Genomic DNA, 27323 nt, shown 5'->3' with positions numbered 1-27323 from the left:
GTCCTTGAGATATTGGCTAGTTTCACCTTCTCATCCCTGTTTTGACATATTCATGCCCCCAAATGTGGAGTGGTCTATTAAGGAACCATGAGAGCAACACTAATATTGAGACATTTCAACAAACTTCAAGTGCTGAGGAATGGCTCTCCCCTATGCCTCCCAACCCGGAGGGGCCGGCAGCATTGACTCTGCCCGGGGTGCCAGCCCCTGCTGACCCTATACCGTCTCCTCCTTGGAGGTGGGGTGTACCCAGCGCCTACCTCCAGTGCTACAGGAGCAGGCTGTGCACCTGCACCCCGACATCACAGCAGGGGAATGCACTGTCCGTGGGCAAGATAAGCCAGCTTCAGAAACCAACACCCCTGGTTCCTGGGCTCGGTGTAAGCCCACAGCTAAACTGATGGCTGATCTTGTTCAAGTTCAGACAGCCTTTGTGTCTTTCAAGGAATGGGAGTGAGAACTCAGAGAAGGTCCTTCCTAAAACTTATCCTCATTTTCTAGCAGCAATAACTGGGTTTTGTTCTGGCAGTGGCAAGCATTGGCATCTTCCTTCCAACTGTAACCTTTTCTCAGGATGGCTCTAGGCATGACAGGATACCCCTGGGGCGAATATCCTCACTTCAGCAACTCTTGGAAGGCTATAAGTGTGCAAGGAAAGTCCATAAGAACCAACTTTAGTGAGAGCATGATAGTCTCTCACCCCGCTCAAGCCCTTGAAAAAGGCACGTTCAACTCTAAAACTGTGCCACATTCTCTTTATCTAAAAGAAGTTTGCTTTTTAATTCTTTAAACCATACCTTTATTAGGTGATTGAGAAAACTGACCTTTCATGACACTAGCAATGCCTGCTGCTGTATCCCTCATGATTGACTTGGAATAGAGAACTGACCCCACCATTTTCCAAAGAACTTCTTGGAATCTTGGTTAATTATCCATCTTCATACTGGCAGACAACAAACAATAAAATCTAGAGGTCTCCTTTTCTAAAAGAATTAAATGTTGGCTTTTAAAACAAAAAAAAATTCTCACCTTAACAAAGGCTGGGCTGGCAGTGAATTAAAACCACTTATGACCTTTGAAGTTCAAGACCCAGTTCCTCCGATTCAGTACTCAAAACCCCGTTACTGGTTAGACACTCAGAAGGAGGCCTGACCCTAGCCTTCCTCTCTGTCATATAACTAAGCCGGCCTTTGTTCACTGCTAAATCTAGAGGAGAGGACACCCGAAGACCAGGTTAAAGATCCAGGAGGAAGGTGCCCTCGTGCCTTCTGAATGCACTCAGGGCAGAGCTGAGCTGCCAGCCCAGAGCACACAGCTGTCAGTCCTAGCTGTCAGCTCCACCCCACACACGATTCTGAATCCTTCCAGAATTGGTTCATTCAGGAACCAACTCTGCTGAGAGAGTAGATTTAGCACTTGCTCGAAATCTCAGAATGCCTACCCTGAGCTACTTAGTTTCTGCTGTTGCTGCAGTATTTCTGAATAAATTTCAAAAAGATAAGCTTCCCTGAGAGCCTTTCAGGAGCTAGGAGCTTTTTATGAAAAGAGTGTGCAGCTTAAGACTTCCCTCCACCATTCTGAGCTCATCCTGGGAAGAAGCTGAGCCTCAGTGGACGCAAAGTTTGGGGGGCATCTATGCAGGCTGAGACCAGAGCACAGTTCTGTTCCTGGAACAGCAGGCGTGCTTCCTGTTACCCCTGCTCCCAGCTCCACTATTTACAGCTTACACGATTAAAGTGTCCTTCCTGGGGAGAATCACCCTCTCTCTGCATTCTTGGCAGTAGAGCTACTAAGTAGCTGGTCAGTTTTCCCAAACATGGAAATCCACGTTGCAAGTAACCTAGTGCTAGAGAACAGAGTTGACCAGAACTGGGAGTTTGACTCCCCTGCAGGATGTACCTGTGATTTGAACCCAAGTTCATGCTGTTCTTTACAACTGTAGCTACTGCTGCATGAGGTTCCCCTACCCATTCTCCTTAGAACCTTCCAGCTACCATCCTGCCAGACAGAAAAGGGAGACGCAGTGAGCTCAGTTCTTTCACCTCCTAAAAGCAAATGTGAAAATCCTTCCGGGTTCTTGTGCCCATGAAGGGATTTTGAACAGAGGCCTGGCGAGGCTGTGGCAACCCAGCCACACTTTTCTGGCAACCCAGCTAAAGGTGAGACGGTGCTATAGCCTGTTATTCAGAGACCCTCTGCACACCTCCGCCATGCTTGGCTCAGCAAAATGTTGCCACAGGGTAATCGTCACACACAGAAATTAATAAATAAACACAATTTCAAAAGACACAAAAATTGCATGCTCTAAAACAGGACGAGTGTTAGCCTCTTGGAGTAACCTACGGACATTAACAAGGGCACAACTAGACTAAGGTCAGTGTGGTTAGGGCCCGGACGATATCATCTACTTCAGCCTCTAGGGGACAAAAGGGACCAGAACTAAATTAAAAACTAGAACTAGCAGATGTTAACACTATAGAAACAGGTAATGAGGTATGAAGAGGCACTTACGTGGAAGAGGGCTATCTGCATATCCCATGGATGGAACACAGACGAAAAGAAAAGACAAGAGACAGACCCAAGAAAAAAAAATAAGATGTGAAAGAAATGAATAGGATCCGCAGAACACACGGAGCTGGAAACTCAAATTATCAAATTACTTCAAATCCAGAAAGAAGCAATTCCTGCACGAGGAAGATGAGACAGGCTTTCTACTTCTGGGAAGAGGTAAGGGGATCACTTCCCAGGCCCCTGGCTTCAGAGAGAAGAAAGCAAAGGATTCCCCTGTGTGCTTTTTAATCCCAGGAGTCAGAGAGGGCCCAGGGAGCTCTGTGACCACTGGGGAAGTCTGTGCTACAGCATCTTCTTCACCCGGATGGACTCACCATTCTCCCAGGGCAGGAACTCCAGTCTGTGGAGGGACAGGACTAGACCAGGGCTCACCCAGAGCCTGGCTATGTGTGGGAAGGGAGGGAAAAGTAAGGCATGCCTGGTTTAAGGAAACAGGGAGTGATGGAGACAAACAAGAGCTGCAACCCTGAATGGGATCAGGAAGAAGCGACCCCTGAAAGAGGCCTTGACCAGGGAGACCCCAACTGGGCTCTGGGTGTGGGAAGGGAGGAGGAGCAGGAAGGTCAGAGGCCATTTTTTTCCCTTCTGCCTTGTTGGGGTTTTGCTGCTGCTCATATATCCTACAGCAGGCTCCGTTTTCCTATAACTGAATATCTCTGCTGCATCAAAAATCCCACAACTAATTATGTCAACTGTCACTGCCTTTACTGTCTTCCTTCAGGTCACCAGGTGCTTAGCGCCCTGGTGGCAAAAAGCAAATCTCCCCAAATCCCTCCCTACCACGTGGCTGTGATTCTTCCTATTGTCTTTAATAACATGTGTTAGTGGTTTTCCTCCCTGGCTGTTATTCTAACAAGCTGGACCAGCTGCTATGATGGTGTCACCAAGCCCTTCAAGAAAGTGAGGACAAAGGGACTGGGTATCAGTCATCACTGAGGGCGAGAGAACTAGGAGGTGGGACCACCGTGAGCAGAGGGATCTGAAAGACAAAAAGCTGCCCCCAAGGGGAAGAGGCTGGGCAGCTGGCTTTACTTACGGACTGGCTGCGTCTTGAACTCGGAGGCTGCGCTGATCTCACCCAGACCCTTGCCATTGAGGGCTGCCAGCCGGACCGCGTACATTGTCTCGGGCTTTAGGCCCACGATGGTGACGATGCCTTCCATGCTGGCTGTCATGAAAATATGAAAAGGGTCACAAAGGAGGAAAAACCTATTGGTGAAGTGGTATAGCTGCTATGGAAAACAGCAGGGCAGGTCTCCCCAAAATGAAACAGAGCATTATCATTTGATCCAGCAATTCCACTTGTGGATATATGTGCAAAAGAACTGAAAGCAGGGACTGGAATAGATATTTGTACACTCAGGTTCACAGCAGCATTGTTCACAACAGCCAAAATGTGGAAACAACCAAAGTGTCTGCTGACAGATGAATGGATAAACAGAATGTGGTCGATACATACAATGGAATATTATCTAGCTTTAAAAAGGAATGACATTCTGACACACACTACATGGATGAACCTTGAGGACATTATGCTAAGTGAAATAAGCCAGACATAAAAGGACACATGTTGTATTATTCCACTTATATGAAGTACCTAGAAGAGTCAACTATACAGAGACTATTACTAGTCAACTAATAGAAAGTAGAATGGTGGTTGCCAGGGGCTGGGGGAAGGAGGGAATGGGGAGTTATTGTCTAATGGGTATTGAGCTTAGGATGATGAAAAAGTTCTGGAGATGGACAGTGGTGATGGTTGCACAACAATGTAAATGTATTTAATGCCACCGAACTGTACACTTAAAAATGGTTAAAATAATACATTTTATGTTAAATATATTTTACCACAATAAAATAGTTAACTAGAAAAAAAAAGCCACAGATTTGGTATGAGGTTTCAGGGGGGAAGTCAGGGAGGTAAAGGATCATTTTCTTCTAGCTCTAATCCTGATTACCCAGAAAGTCCTCCCAGCCCTCCCAAAAGCTGAAGGAGTGATAGGAGTTTCCTGGCAGGATGAATGCGCAGTACAACTGGGTTGGAAGATGTCTCTGAATTGCTATGACACCGTGTCCTAGCCCATTCCCAATTCTACCCTCATTTCCAGGATTAAAAATTTCTACAGAAACAAAACCTACTTCACTGAGTTATTCCAATTAAACCCCAAAGGGAGAGTTAGACATAAATATATTCAGTCCTCAGGGAAAGATGATCCGAGCTCAGAGACTTCAAATTGCAGTCATCCAAGGGTCATTTTTCAAATCTGTGGTTTGGAAATATATCATAGGATTGACTTAAGAGCAGACCTGTCTGGTTGGCTCTGCTTATTTGGTTCATTACAGGGCAGTCCCTGAATAGACCCAAGCAGGACTGGATGGGTGAGAGCAGAGAACCTGAAGCACATGGAACCCAAATATGCAGAGCAGGGGGGGACTGGACTCCTCTGGTTGTGCCCAGCACCTAAGCAGGGCTTCCGCTTGGCATGTGGCTGAGCTGGCCTCATCTATCCTGCCAGGGTCACGAGAACCAGGTTCCGAAGTACCAGGGGGCAGAAGGCCAATAACTCTACATGAGATGTGACCACACCCTAAGTCTGGGGGGCCGGTGATGGTGTTGCAGCACAGGAACATCAACAGGACGGCAGGTGGTGGCATCTGGCCTCTCTCAGTATTGGGGAGTGGTGCGCACCCTACTCAAATGGGCAGTCAGGGTGCCAGCATCTGGTGAACGCAAGGGGTGAGCGTGTGCCCAGAGTCATCATTCTAAAGTAAACCGGGACTCTCCAACTTACCTTCTTTGGCATCATACCACTTGGAGTGCCACACTTCCTCGTCTATTGCTCTCCACTCAGCCTTGTATTTGAGGATGGGCACCCCGCCTGTGGCCTCTGGCTCATCAAATTGCACCTGTGCTGTGCTAGAATATGGCTCCACCTGGTCAATGGATGGTGATGATGGGGTGTCTGTGAAAAGGACATATATGGAGACTCAGGTGAGCCTGATTTGGCCCAGGATGTAACTCCCAATCATGAAACACATCTCTCTCATTTCTTTTAACTCTTGGGAATCTTGTCGCCTATATCCTGTCTCCTGCTGGTCCACCTCACCATGCAATTCTTTCCCAATGTGTCCCATGTCCAGATCCTCAAAGCCCCCAGAGCTCCCAGCCTCCTGACCCTCACACCCTCTTCTTCCCACGCTCCTGTCATCACAGAAGGTCATGAAAAGGGCCGGCAAGGGTGAGGGTGGTGCAGCCGTAAGGGGTGCTCACCTGCTTGGACAAGGATGAATTCCAAAGACTCCTGTCCGATGCGGTTCACTGCGGTACAGTTATAGTTTCCAAAATCATTTTCAGAGTCCGGGGTCACCTTTAGAAAGAAGGAGCTCTTGAGTTATGAGTGTCCCATGGAATGGCCCCCACCTCAGATCCTTATTTATTGAACTAAAATTAGTAGAGAATAGAATCAGTAAAGCTGCAGCCCAGCCTTAACCCAGAGAGAACAGAAAAGGGGATCATGGGAGAGGCACACTCTGCCTCCCAGGCCCCAATCTAGCTCTGGGGAGAGAAAGAGGGCCGAGGCTCACTTTCTTCCTCAGCCAGTGGCTCCCCTGCTCAGGACGTGCCAGAGAAGCAAGTGAGAAGATGTTAGCTGTATCCAGGAGCCTGCCCATCCTCAAACGGTGCCTCCTCCACCCTGCCTGCTGCCCCCATGTCTCACCTCCAGGTAGCTGGCAGACGGGGTGTTGTAGATCTTGATGTTGCTGTAGTTGGAGCTTGGCAGCAGTTGACCGTCTCGGAACCATGAGATTGTGGCACTGGGGTAGGCAAACACCTCGCAGGTGATGTTCACCTGGTTGCCCTCCCAAGTGTACACAGCCACAGGGCCCTGAAGCTTGGGGGCATCTGCAAAGAAGGACAACAGCCCTCAGGAAGACTGCCACGATCGTGACCCCTCCCCCCACTCCGTCTCCTGGCACCAGGAAGCTGGTCATGCCTTGAGGCCAAGCTGGTGCCGGGGGACAGCAGAGACCGGGGTCACTTCCCATGAGCTGCACGGGGAGACACGCAGACTTGTAAGAAGCCAGGGGACGGCGTGAAGGGGTGCCTTGCGGACGCAGCTTTGAAATGGCCAGGGGCCAACCACCATGGGCCGGGTCCTGGCAGCTGTTTCCCTCTGTCATCCTGACCCTGCACGGCCCTCCCTGCCCCCTGTCTTCCCACCGTTTTCCTCACATTGCACTTCGAGGTACACGGACTGGGAGTCCTGGCCGATGGTGTTGCTGGCGGTGCAGATATACTCCCCAGCGTCTGTGTACTGGATGCTCTTCAGGGTCAGGGACGACACGCGGGCATGGCTGCGGACCACCATGTGCCCGTCCAGGGTCTGCCAGGAGGGGAGGGACAGCGTCAGGCCCGGGGCTGGGCGGGGCCAGGAGACCGGGCCATCACTGTCTGCAACCAGCCTCACAGCTCTCTGCTCTCTGGGCCAACGTCTAAGTCTCGCTTTAGGTACCGACTTGCGAGGAGGCTCCGGAGAGCACTCTGGGAACTTGGGTGCACCCCAAACAGAAAATGGGACTCAGTTTACCCAAGCAGCTTAGCCTATGTGCCAAGATTGGCTTGAGAAGGACAACCAAGGCCCCCAAGACGATTTGGTTGGCACATCTAAAATGGAAGCCAAAGTCTGGCCAGCAGGCGTTGCAGCTGCAATAGCCCTGCCTCGTGAGATTCTGGAAAACTTGCACTCCCGTCCTTTCCTTCTAGCCCCCTGCCCATCTGCCCGTTCCTTGGTGCATGCACACATAATGGGAAATCCGAATAAAAGAAATTATACAAGAAATCCATATTTCTGCAGATGCCTTACTTTCCTGGATGCTTAAAAGTAAAATAATTTCATTGAAAAAAGTCCAACAATTCGGAGCTCAGGAGCTGTTGAGCTGGAAGTGAGGGGAACTGGGTCCCCTCTCCCGGAACAGTGATACAGACAATCCCAGGCAGATTTGGAATCCTGGACACTATAGTCACCATATTCTAGCCCTTGACACTAGAATTGTCTTCCTGAGTCTCTGGAATTACAAGAGTTGGTCAAACAGGGAATAAGCATATGAGCCCTGGGCAATGGGTACCGAAATATTTCCAAGGGGTTTCCCCCCTTGACACTCTTAAGTAAAATGGTTGCTGGCCTAGGAAGAGTCTAGGCATGCGGTCTGAGTTCAGACCCTCAAGAAAGCTGGCAATCTGAAGAAGGAGTCTAGCTCCTCGTAGGCTGGGCCATACTCTTTAAGTCCAGTGAGCGATATTCCATAGAGATAGACAGGTGAGTGCTCTGCATATCGTCCGTCATCCCATGAGGCTGGGCCTTTAAAGAACTAAAGAACACCTGCCTTCAGGTTCTTTTGAGCTGCTGTTTGGAAGCCCAAAACCCAGCATTGAAATATCATATGGCAGCCAGTTTGGGGAGCTCAAAAGCAAGACACCATTGGCCTTGACAGAAGTCTCAGACCACAAAAAGTCCCATCACTGGTAGAGCTAATCTGTTTCAGTCATTTAGTCCCATCACATTCATATCCAGAAGCCAGAACACAACTGCCAGCAAAGAGGCAGAAGAGCCAAGCAAAACCATCACTACCTACTGCAGCGAGGGCCACCCCTCTCTGACAGGAATGCCCAGATGCCTTGGCTCTCGGCCTCCACGAGGCCTGGAAAGCTGTGAAGCTGATGGGCTGAGAAGCTGCACCCCAGGGGATGAATGGGAGCTGACACAGGCAGGTGTGGAGCACTTGTCTCAAAAGTCTACGGTCATGTGCCAAACAAAATCTTGAAGCATCATCTAAACTCGTGGCATCAGGAGTGTGAGGTCAACGCTGCAAGTATCTCTGAGGGCTGACCTGACCTGCTTGTCATTCCTATATTCCCAAGACAGCAGAATGAAGGCAGAGGGGATTCATGGTTTACCCCGGCCTTTCTGGTTACCTCAGTGAGATCACAGGTTCAGCCAACAGTGATGCCAGCCAGTGACTGAACTGTAATTTTTTGTCACACACCCAGGATTTGTCCTGGGGCTGCCACCACAAACACGGAAAACTGATCAGAATCTTTCAGAAGTCAAGAGAACATTTCCATAAGGAAGGATACAACAGCAAAAGATGCAAAGAAAGTCGTGTAGGTAAGAGAAGGACATTAACAAGTAACCACAAAGGGGGACATGAGCAGTTTTTACTCAGAATGATCTAGAAAATGGTCAAAGAGAAGCTCAGGAAATGGTTGCATTCACAGCCTTACTTTTTTTCCCCCTTCTCTCTGGTCTCTTTGTCTAAATTTCTCTCTGGAAAATTTTCTCATTTAATGATGTCAGCAGAGCAGTAGGCAGCCTTCCATAGAGAATTTTATTTTGCGGTGGCTCAAAACAGGATTGACGATGGAATTATTTGCCAGATGCCCAGTTCTCCCTCTGAGGGGACGCAGACAGACTCCAGTGTGATTGGACTATCTCCTTCTGAAATGATTTACTCTGGCACCAGGACAAAGTCAGAGAGTGCCACCTCCAAGCCATCCAGACCACACGTCATGCTGATGGTCCAGGCTCGAGGAGGAAGCAGATAAACTCTGGGTACGAATGAAACGATCACTATGGCAAGAAGACCCGGTTTTGCAAAAATGTATGAAAGGCAATTATAATTGCTCTTCTCATCAAAACATTTTTGTCTCTCTTCTTGCAGGGAAAAGTCCTAAGGCTTTCCAGAACTTACAGAATGAAATTAGCCATGACCCAAGCCTTCTTTTGAGCTCATCTGGACTCATGGTCTTCATCCCTGACTGAGACAAATAGGAGGGAACGGAACTTCTGAGCCCCAGGGGGCAGAACTCACTTGAAAGTCAATTATGTCCAGAGCGAGATAACTTAAGATAAGGACACTTCTGCAAAATGGAGTGAGGTGTCTGCTTTCCTGGGAGTAAACCAATTACTTCCACTAATAATAACAATTCTCTCAACATCTCCTTAATGCTCCCTGATAAATCTCAGCTCCTCTTCTAGCCTGTCTAAATCTGAGTGACGGGAAGATGCACAAGGCCAAGCGGAATGAGAGGGGTAGTGGCTCAGAAGTGGCTGATAATTAACCCTTCTTTTCTCCCTTCCCCAATCCCAACGAGCCCATGACTTTTGGGCAATAAAAACACCCAGTCTGTGACAGCACTCCTGGGGAGTGTTTACAGGAGGCAAGTGTTTTAGAGAGGGTGTGCACCTAACTACAGTCCCTACGACGTGGAGGAAGGAATGACACAAAGAGAGCTTATAATGAATTAGATTTGATGATGGCAGGGTGCAGAAACTAGCATCAGTGCCTGGGGACAGGCAGTTAACTTTTAAATATTAAACAGCATTAAATATTTATAGCTATGACCTGAACACATGAGTTACGTGTTCTGAATAATTATCATTTCCGAAAGACTGGAGGATGGGTTTACCCAATTAAAATACAGTCTACAGGATTGCCATATTCTACATTTATAGTATTAAACAATATCAAAGTTCCATCTGGAGAAAAGGCTACTTTTTAAAAAAGTATTTATAGATTAGATTCTTGAACTTCATCTAAAACATACTGTTTTTTATTTCACTATCTGTCAGTTAATCACACAAATCAGGTCAAGAATGATAGGCATGATCATCAGTAGGGTCTTGGGGATACAGCAATTACAATCTAAAGATTTATATTTAGCTTCAGTTTTCAAACTAAGTCCCACATTACCCAAACTGAAGCAAGCAGTCAGAGAAATTTCAAAGGCTAAATATGCTACTGACTTAAAAAAAAAAAAAGAACCATTTGTGACAAATCACTCTAATCTCATAAACTTAATGCTCTATAAAAGTAACATAGATATGTTTCGCAATTTGGGAAAACCAATGAGAGATGTCATTTGCATTGCTTCGAGATGAGATGTGATGTGGTAATTTACCAAGACCAATCATGATAAAATAAGCGAGCAACAAGATGAGTTGAGCTGGAAAGGTAAGGGCTGAGTGGGTTTTTAGATCATTAACTCTGTGACTTTATGATCCAAAGCCACATCAACCAGGTAAGAGTCAAAAAAATTTTATCATTTCAAAATGCCTGGCCTGGGAGTTGGGGCCATTTATTTCTCTAAGTATAATTACCTGGATGTGATTTTATCAGCACCAGCAAGAGAATAAGATCCAGTTTTAGGAAATAATAAGGATTTGTTCATCCACTCCCAACACAGCTTGCTTGCTCACCCTAAAGTGACACTATTGCTAAGTAATGTCTACCACTATTGACCTATTCTTTAATCTAACTAAATTACTAATTAGTTTTAGCATGTCTGGTTATTAAACTGTAATGGTGAGTTGAACTGTAATGCTTTCAAAACTACAGACTGGCTAGTGGTCAGGTAAGCTATACCTCTTGCTTCTCTGGTCGAGTCCACGAAGCCTGTAGAGAACAAGATATAAAACACAACAAGAAAGCAGTAAAATTTTACAACATGTTGCTTTAGAGAATTGATGTATCACACTGCATTCCGTGCACATGCAGCTTCTTCTTAATTCAGAACTTTTTCCAAGGTCCACTTTCAACAGTGTGTTTACTACCCAATTTAATTTAGGATTTAGCTTATGTTCAGCTTTCTTCCCCCACTTATGCACATTAAGATGTATAATTCAAACGTAAAGGCTTTCCTAATCTTTGGAAGACGTACATACGGATACCAGCAGATATATTAGACTGCTCCTGTTCCAAAACATCTTGAATATTCCTCGTAATATTAGGTGATACTACTAGTTCTAACCACACAATCTAGAGATACTTCTAGAGTAGGTTTCCTCCTTTGGATTTTATTGGACAGCTTATCACCAATATACTATTTTGTGCTCATGTATTTTGTAACTCTTTGCATGCATTCTATTAAAAATCAAATTTTTATTTTAAAAAAAGGAACAAACAAAGGAGCAGAAGGGTACATTAGGAATGAGAAGTATGCCCTTAAGACAGGAAGCTTTGAGGATACTGAACTCTGAGTGCTATGGTACGTTCCAGTTGGTTCTTAAAGACAGAGGGACGCCCAGATGACATGCAGGCTTAAGCGTTCACCATCTTCATCAAAGATGGCATTCACAAAGCGGGTTTAGGTATTTTCCTACCCACATCAAGATTTTTATTTATCCAGCACTGGGGAATCTACTATGCTTACAGTTTTTCTGATTTCACGCTGGGAGTCAAAACTATCATACATGCGTTATTCTTTTTATTAGATGGCATGACTGCCTGATTGTCCCTCATGTTCAGATGGAAGAAGGACAGAAACGACGCCAGAGACACAGTAATGCAATCCTGGGAATGCAAATGAGTTAGCAAACATTCAGTAAGAGTCCGCTAAATGCAAGGAGCTTTTGTGAGACATGAGGATGGAGATGTTGAATTATGTCACATGATGTTGGCATGAAGAAGAAAGTGAGTACAGAGGAACACGCATAGACCAAAGTAACAGTGGGCCAACATGTCAAATGTGGTTGCCATTTCCACATCACTTAGAAGCTTGTCTGTCACATGCCAGGGCTGCATGAATCAAGACAATTTTCAGGGGCCCTATCATATGGAGTTGTTTGTTTTTCAGATATGATTCTTCCTGTGTCTCTTCTAACTTACTGTGGTTTTGTGGCTTTTAGAATAAGTAGGTGCTAGTAACACAATGCTTTCAGTAGCCTGACCTTCTACCTGTGTGCCTGGTAGGATAATAGGATATATCTTGACCCTGATAATTTGATGAAGGCGTGTAGCCCACTTTAAGACAACCTGATATGCAAATATACATACTTAAAACCTAAACTAGTATATGATTAGCAGTGCTCCCAAAACTGTTAGTTCCAGTTTCTTTTAATATTTGCATGTTTTATGATCTTACACACAAGTCTGTAGGAGTATGTATACAAATTAAAGTGAAGTGAAGTGACTGATAGACACTTATCCTAAGTATTCCCTCTTATACTTCTGCCCACATCCTGGATAAACTACACTCCAACTGCTCAATGCAGGCACCTTTCCCAATGTTTAAGAGCGAGCACCTGTTTTACACTGAATGAGGAATTCTCCCTGGTGAAAAGAAACTTCGGTTTCTAGGGAATCCAGAATTTCAAAAGGTTTCTCTTTTTTGTAGGATACTCTGTCTACTCAGAATTCAAGGTTCATGAAATGCCTTTCACTTATTTCTATCTCTTCGGATCTCAACTCTTTGCTCCTCTCCTTCTCCTTAGACATTAAGGCTTCACAAGCCTTTCTTTCCCAGTCTCTTCAAAGGCACTGATACGTTCAAATGAGCACAGACTGGACTTGTTCTGCCAGGGAGAGAGGATGTAAATTACCATCCAGGGCTCTCACTCAATATGTAAATGGTACCTGGAATTTAGCACCACTCACTGTGAGTCTTTAAAATACCTGGCAGTTTAAAAAATGAGTCTCAATAGGATGGGTAATAAAATGATACGGATGCACAAACTTTCTTTGTATCTGCAGTCACCACAATGACCTCCATACACATCGATCAAACTGACCCATTACGATATTCAAAATTTTTTTGTCAACAGACTAGTGACCACTAAGAAATGGATTAACTTTCAGACAGATGATCTCCTCTAATGATCTTAGTGACCCAAACTTAGCCTAGCTATTATCATTTGTTGAGTGAAACCAACTCAACTAGCTGAAGCCGAACGGATTGATTATAATCAATCTTAAACGAGTGACTAGACTAAACCTAGAGACATTGTCAAAGACAGAGTGTGACTTTTGGGCTCAGTGTACTGGTTTTTGCTTTTTTTCCCTTCTTTTTTAAATGAAGAACATCAGTATTCCATTAGAAAGTCACCACAAGCCTATGAGTGAAAGCCTTTTCTCCCCTCTCCTCTTAAAAAGGATTAACACTAGATTCAACTAAGCAGTGAAGCAAAAGACCAAGCTGCTTTAATCAGCTTCTGTTGTCACTAATTTTATTAAAGGAAGCATTGAGCCTTCCGTGAAAGTCATCAGAATCATAAGAGAGCGCCATGGCGTTACGTGCTCCACCTTCTGAGCTACTCACCCCAGGGAAGCTCCGGTGGCATTCTAAGGGCTCTGTACTTGACCTTGTTCCAGTCAACATTTTTATCAGTGACTTGGACAAAGATATTTCAAATAAGCATTCATACAAGGTTGGAAGCAACAGCTAATAGAGATGCTAGATGGCAGTTGCATGGGGAAGGCTGAATTGCCTGCCCTTGGGTCTTGTGCTTAGAACTGGGGTCACCATCGACGGCTATACCCCATTACTTTTAACAAACATAGATAAAACAGGGGGGACCCACATTGGTTGAAATGCCCTGGACCCCAAGAACTCTAGGGACAGTTCTAATGAAAGCCAGTCCTGACTGCTCAGAAAGATGGACTAAAATAGTCGTTCTCCAGCCAAGGAGTGTTTCTGTATGTGACACTTTTGGTAACGACAATGATTAGAGTTGGTTACTAACATTTAAAGGGAAGGGACCAGGGATGTTAAGTATCTTGCAATGCACAGGACAGTCCCAATGAAGAAAGAGTCTTCCCAAACTGTCATTTGTGACCCCCACTGAGAAATATTGGGTTGCAACAAACAAAACAATTTTTAATAGAAATAAATATAAAATTCTACATCATTGGTTAAGCAATCAATTGCATAAGGACAGGACAGGGGATATGTGGCTTAAATGCAGTTCATGCCAAGAAGAGCTGGGCATTTTAGTTGACCACAAGCTCAACAGGAGACAACAGAATGAGGAAACTGCTAAAGGGTTAACGTGATGTTGACAGCATTTCAGGGTCCAGATCAAGGGAGCAATGAGCCAGGAAGTCTGCATTAGCTATACTGGGCACCACAAAGTTATAGGGGACACTAGGGAAGTGAAGCTCTCTAGTACAGGACGACTAGAAAGGTGAAGGGTGTGGAAACCATAAGATAAGAGCAGCAGTGAAAATAACTGGATGTGTTACAGGGCAGAAGCCTGACTAAAGGAAAACTGGAGAGCTAGTTAATGGCTCTCACACAAAGGACTGAGTTGTAGGGGCTGGAAGGCTGGGAAGTGGCAGGGGCAATGAAGCAGGGCCTCTTAACCATCAGTGTTGGCCACCTGACTGCAAAGAACTGACACTGTCACCCTTCAAGCAGGGGCTGAGTGACTTTTTGGCAGTAAGACTAGATAACCTCCAAAGGACCCTTCTTCCAACCTTCTATGATTCTGGCAAGTTATGTGATCTACTTCTCAGGAGGCTTATTTCCCTTCCCAGTAGAAACAATTGGCCATTCTTACTGCTCAGCGCATAGTCTTGACTTTAAAAAGAAAACTTTTCTTCCCCTCCTATAATTCTGTGACTCTAATAATCTTGATACCTAATTATCAATATATATAATGCAACTTCAGCTGGAGGAGAAAACGAGAAGCAGCTGCCAAAGTAAAAGTGAAATTTACTGTCTGGAGTCCACCTGGCTCACGAATAGGCCATCTCTGTTTCCTTAATTTTTAGCCACCCCCGGTATAAGATGGCTATCATGCCTCTTTGATGTCAATATGTAATGAATAGAAATAGCAATTTTTCTATACAGCGTTTCATTTAGGCAAATATGCTGATCTGGGGTCACATCACTGGCCAATTTGGAAGGCTTGTTCTAACACTGATTCATTCATGTTGCAGTAATGTCACTTGAAGGGGGTCCACAGTAAAAGAAAGCGCAACACAACCTATGTGGCTGGGCTTAAATAATTATCTCAGATTGAGACTAATGATCTACACTGATAATTGAACTATGCAAAGCCTACTTGGCTTGAGATGGTCTCTGCTAGACACCTTTGGTTTTAATATTTAGGAAGTATGAGTGTGTATTAATGCCTGGTTTTTTGTTCTCATTCTATAAAAATGAATTCACAGATACAAGCCAGAAGTGCCCACCTATTAAAGGACCTGAGGTAGGCACAAATCTTAATAACTCTTCTGGTCTAGCTTGGCCGTTGAGCTACTCCTAGGAAAGATATAGAATCTAAAACCATCATTCATCTGGGGTAGATGTTATTTCTGTCCTTCCCTCTAGATCAAAGATATACACTGGGTCATTCTGGACAAATCTACTCTCAAGCCTGATGTAGAAAAATCTGCCAAGTGGCAGCCCTGTGGTTTAAGCCTTGAAATGTATATTCAATCCACGTAACACACACGATGGGAGCTAAAATCTGAGCTGAGGGTTTAATTCCAATGTTGATAAAGTATCCAAGTAAACACTACATTACTTAATTCAGTTGGTTTTCACAATATCAAACAGCATACGCAAGTTTCAAAAATACTTAGCAGTTCCTCGGTTGAGTTTTTGTTAAGTTGAATTCAACTCTGGAGGTAAAACTTGCAAAAATTAATGGGTTTTTTTGGAACAGCAATTTCTGTTCCTCTTGATTTAGTTTTGTTTTCTATTAGTAGGAGAGAAATCAGTTCTTCAAATGCAAATCCCAAATTTGGCTCTGAAATTTCACACTATCCCTTTTTAGCTTTATTTAAGTCTACCCTCTCTAGGGATTTCCTTTAGGCAGGCAGAAGAGTGAAGATCTATCTTCTTTGACGTTCTAGTCAATCAGCAATCCATTATAAATGTTCTTTAAGGCTAAGGCCATTACTCCTGAATAGGTGACAAAGCTCTGGCCAACTAAAATGAAGCCCATTACTACAGGATATATGAGATGAGATTGGAGAAGTGCCATAAGAAGGTTTAAGTTGCTTTAAAACCAAGCTTCTTCCTCCCCCTGTCTTTTGGCCCACTCAATAGCAAAAGGCTGCCTGATGTGGGGTTACCTCAATTTTTATAGACTGTTAATAATAACGACAGCTTTCCGGTGGCCTATAAATCCATGTGCTTGAAAGCTAAATCTTCCCAGTCATTTAAATTTGCCAGGAAGGTTGCTATAATGTTCTTCATCTCTCAGAGAATATATTGTAGAACCTGGTGTAATCATCATCACATAGAAACTGCTAATTATTTTTGCCTTTAGAACAAAATGATATGCAAGTGTGGCCGAGAATACAGGCAGACACAAAGGCAACCAAGCGTTTGTGCATATAGGGCATGTAGAGCATGAACATACAAATCACAAGGAGAAGAATTAATAGGCTCATCCTGATCCCTATTAAGTTCCGGGACACGTTTCCTTGGGTGCTCCTGAGATGATGCTAATATCACCCAGTGCACTGGGACCTTAACTTTCCTTGGTCCTCCCAGCTCCATAACCCTGGTTTGAAAATCACTGTCCCCTTCCTCCTTGCGACGTCTAACCTAACCATACCCACTAACATCACACCCCTGCAAATCCATGCAAGGAATTGTGCCCCTTCCATCCCAAGGGGATGCTGAGCAGGCCACAGCCAGGGCAGGCTGGAGGAGGGGGGCCATAGGACCTGGCTGCAGCCTCCAGTGGCCACATCCCATTTTCGGGTTCACCGAAGAGGACCGGGCATGGGGCAGAATCAATCCATGTAGAGTCTGCGCTCCATGGCCCTGAAACTCTTGGGCGACATTATACCTTTTCTTCGCTGCTGATGTTTCGGGTGGATGTTCTCCAGGTGATTGAGGGAATGGGGTCTCCTGAGGCTTCACAGGTAAGCGTGACCTGTTCCTCTAGTTCCATGGCAGTCTGGTTCTCTACGTAGGTGATTTTGGGTTTTGCTGAAAAGACAGAACACTTCCATGAGTTTGACATTTTTTTAGCTTTCCAGGTTTGAATTATAAAGGCACCATTCAACAAAGGTTATCAACTTATTAATCATAAGGCCCTATTCTAGGTGGTGTATGAGTTAACGAGCTGAACCCCCCAGCAGCTTACAATGGAGCAGGCATAGGACGACACCAAAGTGACAGTAATAACAACGTCCCGTATGGGGAGAGTGCTGAGGGTGATGGTGCAGGAGGCCTGAGCAGAGGAAGAGCTCTCCTCTGGCTGAGTCTTCATGAGGAGACAGTTTTGGGGCTGTCTTTGGGGCTGGGTTGTGAGATTTTCAGTACGTGGAACTTTGGGTGGACACGGAGTCATTCCGAGTGTAGAAAGGCACGTGAATGAAAGCAAAGAAGCAAGAACGTGTGGAGAGAGGGTGGGGAAGAGAGCAGAGCGTCAGGGTCTGCGTGTCTGTGCCTCAAAGCAGTGGGAGACAATGCTGGACCCAGGCAGAGAGCATCTTGATTACCCGGTTACAACTCTGGCTTGAATTTTATCCCCTGCCTGGTGGAGACCCACTGACAGTGTTTAGTCAGAGGAATGAAATGCTCATTTGTATTAAAGGAAGGTTAATCTAGGCAAAATTGAAGATGGAGAAAACCTGAAGGTGGGAAAACCAACCTGGAAGCCCTGGCATTGCCCCAGATGTGATGGAATACAATCTTGAACATCCCCTCGGGGTTGGGTGGGGGGAAGGGAGGAGAAAGGGCAGCGTCAAGAGAGATGCTGAAGGAAGGCTTTACAGGAAGTGGAAGCGAACAGAGGGCAAGTAGAGATGGGAAGAATCCAAAGAAGAAATTAGGAATCCAAATGACTCTGAGATTCTTAATACCTAGGAGGGTTGTGTTAGCATTAACTCAAGTACGGAAATGTGGTGGGTGACTCACTGGGGGCTGGGGAGTGGGCTGGGGCTTGGGAATAAGATGAGCTGAGATGAGCTCATATCCCAAATGTTTTGGGTAATGCAAGAAAGCACAAGCATTCGAAAGCTGAGTTTAAATGTAGAAACATTAGAGAAAATTGAATTTTCCCGATTTAAAACAATTATCCTCTGAAATCACTATACTCTGAAATCCATCGAAGAGAAAAGATAACACTGCACAAATATAACTTATTTCACTAATAGAGAAAAAGGCCAGGATAGATAAACAAACAATAAATAAATCAGAATTATGGATAATTTTTGAAAGAATTACATTTCCTTTATATTCAAATTCATACAGTAACTCCAAGTAGACCATTAAAACTACTGCCTATTATATATCCTCCAAGTTGAGGCCTTAATTCTGTTTTAATAAACAGAAAACAATGAGGGAGCTGTGCATTTTCTGTAGCAAATATCTACTTCTATATAAGATGACTCATTTAGTTCAAATATTCTCCTACAGTTAATCTGTACTAATGGCCTGCTTATAGCAAATCCTTTTTTAAAAATTAATTAATTAATTAATTAATTGTGGGGGGCTGTGCTGGGTCTTCGTTGAGGTGCGCAGGCTTCTCTAGTTAGCGGTGCCCGGGCTCCAGAGCGCTGGCAGGCTCAGTAGTTGTGGTGCATGGGCTTAGTTTCCCCGCGGCATGTAGGATCTTAGTTCCCCAACCATGGATCGAACCTGTGTACCCTGCACTGGAAGGCGGATTCTTGACCACTGGACCACCAGGGAAATCTCCACAAATCCTTTTTTTTTTAAATGTTTTTTTATTGTGGTAAAAGTCACATAATATAAAGCATACTATTTTAACTATATTTAACTGTACAGTTCAGTGGCACTAAGTACATTCACATTGTTGTGCAACTCTCACTGTCATCCATCTCCCCGATTTTTCACTTTCCTAAACTGAAACTCTGTCATTAAACACTAACTCCCTATTCCCCCTCCCCACCCCCTCCCCACCAGCCCCTGGCATCTACCAACGTACTTTCTGACTCTATGAGATTCCACTTACACGAGGTACCTAGAATAATAGCAAATCCTTTTTTTTTTTTTAATTGGAGTATAATTGCTTTACAATGGTGTGTTAGTTTCTGCTTTATAACAAAGTGAATCAGTTATACATATATATATGTTCCCATATCTCTTCCCTCTTGCATCTCCCTCCCTCCCACCCTCCCTATCCCACCCCTCTAGGTGGTCACAAAGCACCGAGCTGATCTCCTGTGCTATGTGGCTGCTTCCCACTAGCTATCTGTTTTACGTTTGGTAGTGTATATATGTCCATGCCACTCTCTCACTTTGCCCCAGCTTACCCTTCCCCCTCCCCATATCCTCAAGTCCATTCTCTAGTAGGTCTGTGTCTTTATTCTCGTCTTGCCCCTAGGTTCTTCATGACCTTTTTTTTTTTTTTTTTTTTCTTAGATTCCATATATGGCTAGCACCCAGGCACATCTCAATCTAATGTGGTCAAATGATTACAAATTTGAACTGATGGAGCCCACATGGGTGAGGTTTTCCCACAGGAAGGTTCTGTGTCTATCTTGATCAACAGAACTTTCAAGGAGGTTATAACTCATATTGGATGGAGTAAGTGTTAAGTGTGTTGAACAGAAGGTTTTAGAGAGGTAAAATAAAAGTTGCATTTCTCTACTGTTAAAATCACAGATTGAAAAGTTAAAAAATCAGCCAAACAACTGAATTCACTGAACTGACAGTTGGTCTGGGGTCTGGAGGCAGCCACAGGAAGGCTGACTTTCTGGCCTCTTGGAACCTACATGGACATTGTGATCCAGATAGTGTTTGCTGACCTTGTCCCACTCCACAGTGCTATGTCCTGGCAGCAAAAGGTTAGCAGAAGACAGACAAGGGACAGTTAACATCAATTAATAATATCTGGTCTTGGTGACTCCATTTCCCAGATGGTTATAAAGGCTACACTGTGTAAGTCTTTGAACAAGGCAAAATATATTCTTGTTAAAAACATTATTAACAATGGCTAATTTTGTATGGGCTACAGAGGCTGTTGGAAGGAAGGCAAGCTTCTCGCTGGTAACTTATTCCTTTCTGCACTTCAGAAGCAACGCTATTGTTGGAGCTAACTGAAGGCTTAGAATGCTGCCTTGGAAATAGGATAGCAATACCATTTATTGTCCAAATTGGGGCATGCTGGAGAGTGAAAGGCATGCTCTGAATAATTACTCTGGGACAACGGGCTTCACTGAGCAGACAGGGACAGATTTGGGGTCATCCTGCTTATGAAAGCTTCCTTCCTTCTGAACACCAGCATCTAGAAGAATCTCGCCAGGTTTTATCTGCGGATGGTATGTGCACCATCTTAATGAACCTCCGTTCTCGGCCCTTGTGACTTTGGATCCCTGTCTTGTTCTCCACCTGCCGCCATGGGACTTAATGCCTTAGAATGTTTCATTGCACCTCTCCCCATGGACCCTCCTGTGAGCACAGCTGTCTTTGTGAGTTTTCTAAACATGCTTGCTCTCTCCATCCAGCACATCCATGGCTCTGCACCCGGCCACTGAGGGCCAGACTTGTCTACTCTAACTCCAATCCAGGGTCCTGCAAGCCCAAGGAGGGCTCCAAGGCCCCTGCTTCCCTGCACTGAGGTGTTGGGCATGACCGGGTACCCCTTCCTTCAGGAGCCTGCTTGTCCTTTGCTGTAACTCACAAGGGCTGCTTTGGTCCTATGGGGTCAGCTAAGCAAAGCTTCTGCCCACTGGTGAACTTGCCTCAGACCACAGCACCATGAGGCCTCAAGAGCATTCGTACAGCATAATAAGAATCTGTGGAGACAAAAATACTTCTTCAGAAGGGCCCAGAGGAGGGGAGCAATGGAAATTCACTGCCAAGTTTAAAGGAAGGTAGGATGCTCTTAGTAAAAAGAGCTTCTGGCTGATAACTAGGGCAGTGCATACTAGAACACGTCCCTTTCTTAGGAAAAAATGGTATTAGGATAATTACGATAGTCCCTAATTTAGATATGTCCCTTACACACTAATGGCTAGCCCTTCTTGAAGCCACAGTTCTGAGAACTTCTTTACTATCTAAGCTACAGGCTTCTTTCCTCTTCTGCCTCATTGCTGTAACCCTGCTGCTTCTGGGGAACCTACCTCATTTCTCTCCAAATGCAGGTCCCCGATGGCAAGCCAGAAGGCAGAGGAGAGGGAAAAAGGGGCTGAAGAAAGATGAAGTCCCAACTAGCTAGCCCTTCCCCACCTGGCTCCCAGGCCTTAGTACCAATCTCCAAAACCCATGGGGAGGACAGAAGGAGGAGGTGAGAAAGGAGGTCAAGAACGTGAAATGAAGAGAAAGGAGGGTATACATGGGGTACCAGGTCGCTCCAGGGAGACCATGTGAACTCTCCTCAGGATGTGACAGAGGAGGATGGGGCGTCTATGATCCTTTTACCTGTCTCTGCAGGAGTCGGCCCACATCTCCTTGTTTGCTCTACTGGGCTGCCTAATGAACGTTCTCCCAGCTGCAGTCTTGGGAAAGAACTGTGGTAGTGGAGTGAGAGAGAGAGAGGGAGTGTGTGTGTGTGTGTGTGTGTGTGTGTGTGTGTGTGTGTGTGAGAGAGAGAGAGTGTGTGTGTGTGTGTGAAGAGTGTGTGTGTGATGCAGGAGGGAATCTGTGGCCAGGGAGGAGGGCGGAAACACAAGTCCTACCGTCCCACAGTTCCTGCATCCTACTTTCCCTGCCTCCTTCCCTGGACTCACCCACCCTCTTCACCTTAGCACAGCCCCACATGGCTCTTGACACTACACACTCCTTCTTGGGGCAGCCATCGCCACCAGAGAGGCCTGGAACAGAAGCCAAGATCTCTTCTTGACCAGCCAAGTTAGAACTGAGTGTACTTCCGTAGAGAAACCACGTAATCCATGGAGGTAAAGGCAGAATCCACTAGTCATTCCATATGGAATTCAGACGTAATATGTGTTAAACTGGGTTTCATGGAGGAGTGACCACAATTGCTAGCCCAGGGAATGGATGTGAAAGCTTGGGTTTGAGTCCCGGCTCCTTGGGTAGGACACCTAATCTCTCTGTGCTCAATTTCCTCACTTGCAATATGGGGATAAAAATTAAATCTACTTCATAGGATTATGATGAGGTTAAAAGAGGTCATTTATGGATAGTACTTCACATGCAATGTGCTAGGCACACTATATGTGCTCACTTTGTGTTGGGTATTATTATTATTACTTTATGGAGCTGATATCTAAAAGAAGTTCCTAAAGACAAGTGATTACATGTTTCCAGGTTCATCTCTCTGCCACATACATTATGCTTCATTCATATAAAACTAATTATGATTCCCTCATTTATGCAAACACGGGTGTCTATTACATGCCAGGTGATGTTCTAGGCCCTGGGGGTACGGCTGTGAGTGGAGCAGACATAGTCCTCGTTCACAAGTTCACATTCACCACAACATGGGCTCTTCCGGCCTCGATGCCTGTGCGGCGTGCCCTGAAAGGCTTGTCCACCTCTCCTGCATCTGGGAAACTCCCACTTGGGAAAAGCATATCATCTTCGAACACTTCTCTAACTTCTGTCACACAGGACCAGAAATCAAATCATTTCTTATAAAACACTGTGCATGTTGCTTATGAAGTCATTATAATGGGTTGTCATTAAAAATTTCAGCACTGATTATCTCCGTTAGCCTGTGAACCCACTGATGAGAACAGAGTGCATGTTACTCATCTTTGTAACCTGGGCAATGGCTGGGCCCACAGCTGGTACTCAAGTGTTGTTAACTGACACCATCTATTATAATTTATAGGCTTATATGTTTATGTCCCTTTTTGTGCTTCTCAGGGTCAAAAGACCATATCTTACTCATCTCTGTAGCCCCTCGCCCAGCAACAAGGGCACTTAGTAAATATTTGTGAAAATTAAGGAATACATTAACAAATGCATCTGTCTTTCATCTAGAAAAACTTAAAATCAGAGCGACTGGGATAGATAAGTCAGAATCAGAGAAAAGACCGTCAAGAATATTTTCCAAGAAGTTTAGCTTCACTTTCAAGTACGTACAGTTAATTTGGACCAAACTGATAACCTGTTTCTAAGCCTATTAATTAATTGTCATTAATGAGTAAACGGGATTCATCTGGGATAGTGGGTCCAATTGCACATAAACGCTTGATTTTCAAAGGTCTCTGTTTACAGACATCAATGATTTCTCCTGATCAGGCTAAACAAGCGGGTCCCAGGCAGGTTCCCAAAGCGCAGGTGCGGGAACCACCAGGGAGCTGCGTGCGCCAGGGCTGCCCCTGCAGTGTCTGTACTCTGGCAGCACCACCTACAGTGGACTCGCTTATCTGTGTTTTTAAAAAAGATGGGCAGACAGAGCTGAGAGCCACTAGGTTAAACATCTCTCTGCCACAAATTTGTTTGTCAAAGTCAGGTCAAAGTGCATTTCAGCTCTAAATGAATGGACGTTAACTGAGTTTATAGAGACGAAGTGAGTAGAGATATGGAAGTTCTTTTCATGACTTTTATGACCCTGCTTCACACAGGCCAGGGAAAGAAGAAATGGAGACAGAGGCAGCCACTTGGTCACTAATATTTAGCAAGGGCCTATTCCGTGGTCTGGTGCTGTTTGGAATGCCAGAGATAAAGTGACGTGTAAGAGTGGAGGCAGGAGAAATAATTCCCCAAACCAGTATGTAAATGAGATGAGTTTAGGTACAGAGAAGGGCACTGAAGAAGAGATGGGTGGGGTGGTGATAAGGGAGATGCACTGGCCAGAGCAGGGAGGGAAGGATTCACTGAGAAGATGATCTGAATGATGCACTGACATCTGGATGAGGGATGACACGAGGGCAGCTCACAGGGGATCTGGGGAAATGATATTCCAAGCAGAAGAAGCATCTAGTGTAACAGCCCTGAGACAGAGAACAAGCTTAGTGTGTCTGAGGGAGAAGAAGAGGGCTTCCGGGGCTGGAGAGCTTTAAATGTAGAGCACAGCAGAGGCATGACGAGGTCAGGAAGGAAGCCAGGGGCTAGCTCAGATCTGGCCTCTGTTGACGGCAGGGAGTCTTGATTTTATTCTGGTTGCAATAGGAAGCCATTGGAGGATTTGAAACAGAGGAGTGGTGCTTAAGGTTATTCTGGCTACTGTGAGTGGGCGGGGCTGAACGGGACCGATGCATGGCTTGGACTAGGGCTGACGTGGTGGAGCTGGCAAGAAGTGCAGTAGATTCCCAGGCAGAGTGGGCAGGGTCTTGCTGATGGACTGTGTGGGGTAAGCGGAACTGTGGCAGAGGGGTGACCTTGACCCCACTGTCCTTACCGAAGACCTTGAGGTGGATGGACGCATCCTGCTCGCCGGCCTTGTTCTCGGCGATGCAGACGTACTCGGCCTCGTCGTTCTTGTCCACCTTCCTGATGGTCAGCTCAGAGCTGTCGTCGCTGAAGAGGTACTTCTCATCCTCCTCATTCTCTATCTGCTCCCCGTCCCTGCAGGGCACAGAAATGTAAAGGACCGTGATTTTGACTACAGAGCTAAGAGGTTAATTTTTAATTAGCTTCCATAAAACGCGGACCGAGCTCACGCGAAAGACTGAATCTTCACAGAAAGTTAAGACGCCAAATTGTACTTCCTCGTGATTCCTCTACCCAAACCTCCGATTCCGCCCAAGGGCTGCAAAGTGCGCCCCCCAAAATTCCAAAGAGAACCTCTGGTTCTGCCCCACAAACTGAAAATGAAGGAATCCAATGCACACGCAAGGCAAGAGGACCTGACAGAAAAGAATCCATTCTGCACCCAGAGCTGATGCTCCCCAGCTGCCCACCCCTGTTCCCTTGAAACGCCAACACAGGACAGGGCCTGCAAGGTCTCCTTCTCCACTAGTCGGTGATAAAAAGCACGAGCCAGTTTCTTACTTTGTCCAGCTCATGGTGGGTTCTGGGAAGCCTTCGGCATCGCACACCAGGGTGACGGACTGGCCGAGGTTGGCGGTGGCATTCACTATGCTCTGTCTGGCCTGGACGGTGGGCGGCACTGAAGGAAAGAAGGACTGTCAGGGGTGGCAGGGAAAACTTGGAAGGACCTGCTGGCCTGGAGAAGAGGCACTTCCGGGAGACCCCAGGTCAGACAGTCAAGAGTCCTGGGCAGCTGCACAGTTACTGTAAGGGATCTAAACTCAGGTGTGCACTAAATAATTACTGTAAACTGGATCAATAATTCATCCACAAATGCACATTAGTACTTTTCAACAATGCATAGTATTGTTATACATATAACATTATATAATATTGCTTTTCAATAATATAGATTTAGAAGCTATATTAGTATGTTTTGTTCATTTTACAATGGTATTCTATTTCCAGTAGCTATTTATCATTATATATTTTCTTCATCAATGCATACCAATCTTACAACTGCCATGATTGATGGAACTTGACTTTCAAAAGGGGGCTCTTGATGTTGGAAAAAGTTCAAAACTCCTGCTCCTAGTGATTAAATGGTTAATACCAATTTGAAATGCACCAGCTCACCAAAGAGTGACATTTCTCTGGGACTGTCACAAACAACCCTGTGCACAAACTATTTTTTACCAAAGGAACGAGAGGGGGAGAGTTTGGCAAAAAATATATATCAATATCCAAAGCAATTTAACCATGACTTACTTAATTTCTTAGTACTGACATTTCCTGTAAACATCTTGTAAATGTCAGATCGATTCCATGGGTGTGTTTATTTGACACTGAAAATTAAGATTAATAAGCCCATGGACTATGATTCTGACTGTTCTGAGGCCTGAATTGATTATAATATTTTCTTTGAAGACTGAACCAGGGGACTAACTTAACAATTACAGTAACCTCAAGGACAGTGAAGGATGAATAAGAATTTACCAGTAAGCATGGGGCAAGCTTCTAGTGTTAAGATAATGAAGGACATTCCAGAACTGCACTAAAAGTCCCCACAGTTGAGGGAGACCCAAAGACAAGTGTGTTTAAAAACAAACAAACAAACAAACTAACAAGACAAGGCAGAGGTTGGGGGTGGGCTGTGGGAAGGGGTGGACTCAGTTGCCGTGGATGAGCCAAGGTTGTAGCGGTGGAGAAAGCAGAACAGATCTCCTCACCATTCACAATGACCTGAATGTCCTTGAAGTTGATCTCCCCGCGTGCCAGGATCCTGCCTTCACAGCGGTAAGTGCCCTCATCTGTTTTCTTGATGCCCCGGATCTGGAGGTAGTTGTTGGCCAGGACTATGAATCGGACTAGAAGAGACAAGGCGCAGGTTCATCCAAGGATCAGTCAGAGGACTGGTATCTGCAGGCAGGTGGCTGAGCCTTTCCTTTTGCCTGCCTTCAGGCTTATGGGGGGGGCGGGGGCTGGGAGCGGGGAGAGGCTCTAAGCTGCAATAGGAAAATGTGGCCCTGGCTCCAACATAGAGCCAAGGGCAAAAGTCTATTGGAAATCTGTCTTTTTCCTTGGAGAGAAAGTCAAGTGCTTGAACATACAAGCTATAGACATGCAACCTTTGACCTGGAAGCAACATGGGGTTCTGGGACACTGGAATCTGAGTTTGGGCTAGAATGCCTCAGAAGCTGGTTTCGTGGCCCAGGGGAAAGGACAGCTGCCAGGTCTCACCATCTTTTTTCAGGATGACATCTCGGCCTTTGTGTTTCCAGATGATGGTTGGGGGGAGGGAGCTGACCACATCACACACAATCACGGCATCTTCCCCCTCCCTGAACTCCTGTGGAGTTGGCGCGTTCTTGAACATGAGCTTCTCTGGAAAAGGAGCAAGAGGAGAGTGAGGGAAAATGGCTGGTTCTCCCACAAAGATCCCTTTTCACTGGCACCATACTGCTTGGATTCGAGTCCATATATACAGTGGTACCAAAGGGGGTCCCACCCATCACTTGGCCAAAGATGCAGGCAGAGCAGCTGGCACAAGGAGGGGAATATATCACCTGTGTTTGGCAATTAGTGTCTATTCAAAGTGCTAAATTTATCCCATGTTGTGCAGAAAAGGGTCTACAGAAGGAAAGGATTGTCTTTACCAAGGGTC

At 45.4% G+C, this 27323-nt stretch overlaps 1 protein-coding gene across 20 annotated transcripts in view; it reads right to left on the bottom strand.

Annotated features, from left to right (window-relative positions):
• The window catches only part of NCAM1 (neural cell adhesion molecule 1), a 312747-nt gene that overhangs the window by 36243 nt on the left and 249181 nt on the right, over positions 1-27323 (bottom strand). For 6 of the 20 annotated variants that reach the window (XM_036862081.1, XM_036862076.1, XM_036862077.1 and 3 more), the window contains exons 4-14: positions 26900-27043; positions 26389-26526; positions 25181-25298; positions 24588-24754; positions 17154-17296; positions 10993-11022; positions 6803-6953; positions 6288-6472; positions 5840-5936; positions 5361-5531; positions 3608-3739 (exon numbers count right to left, since the gene is read on the bottom strand). In XM_036862081.1, coding sequence (XP_036717976.1) covers positions 3608-3739; positions 5361-5531; positions 5840-5936; positions 6288-6472; positions 6803-6953; positions 10993-11022; positions 17154-17296; positions 24588-24754; positions 25181-25298; positions 26389-26526; positions 26900-27043 — 1476 coding nt within the window. Of the gene's footprint in view, positions 1-26; positions 30-2511; positions 2527-3607; positions 3740-5360; positions 5532-5839; positions 5937-6287; positions 6473-6802; positions 6954-10992; positions 11023-17153; positions 17297-24587; positions 24755-25180; positions 25299-26388; positions 26527-26899; positions 27044-27323 lie in introns of all 20 variants that reach the window. The other 14 variants (XM_036862073.1, XM_036862084.1, XM_036862085.1 and 11 more) reach the window with 6 other exon arrangements.

This window comes from Balaenoptera musculus, chromosome 8 (genome assembly GCF_009873245.2).
Source record: "Balaenoptera musculus isolate JJ_BM4_2016_0621 chromosome 8, mBalMus1.pri.v3, whole genome shotgun sequence".
NCBI classification, from domain to species: domain Eukaryota; kingdom Metazoa; phylum Chordata; class Mammalia; order Artiodactyla; family Balaenopteridae; genus Balaenoptera; species Balaenoptera musculus.
Note: the sequence above shows the minus strand (reverse complement) of the source record. Positions and strands in the feature narration are given on the sequence as shown.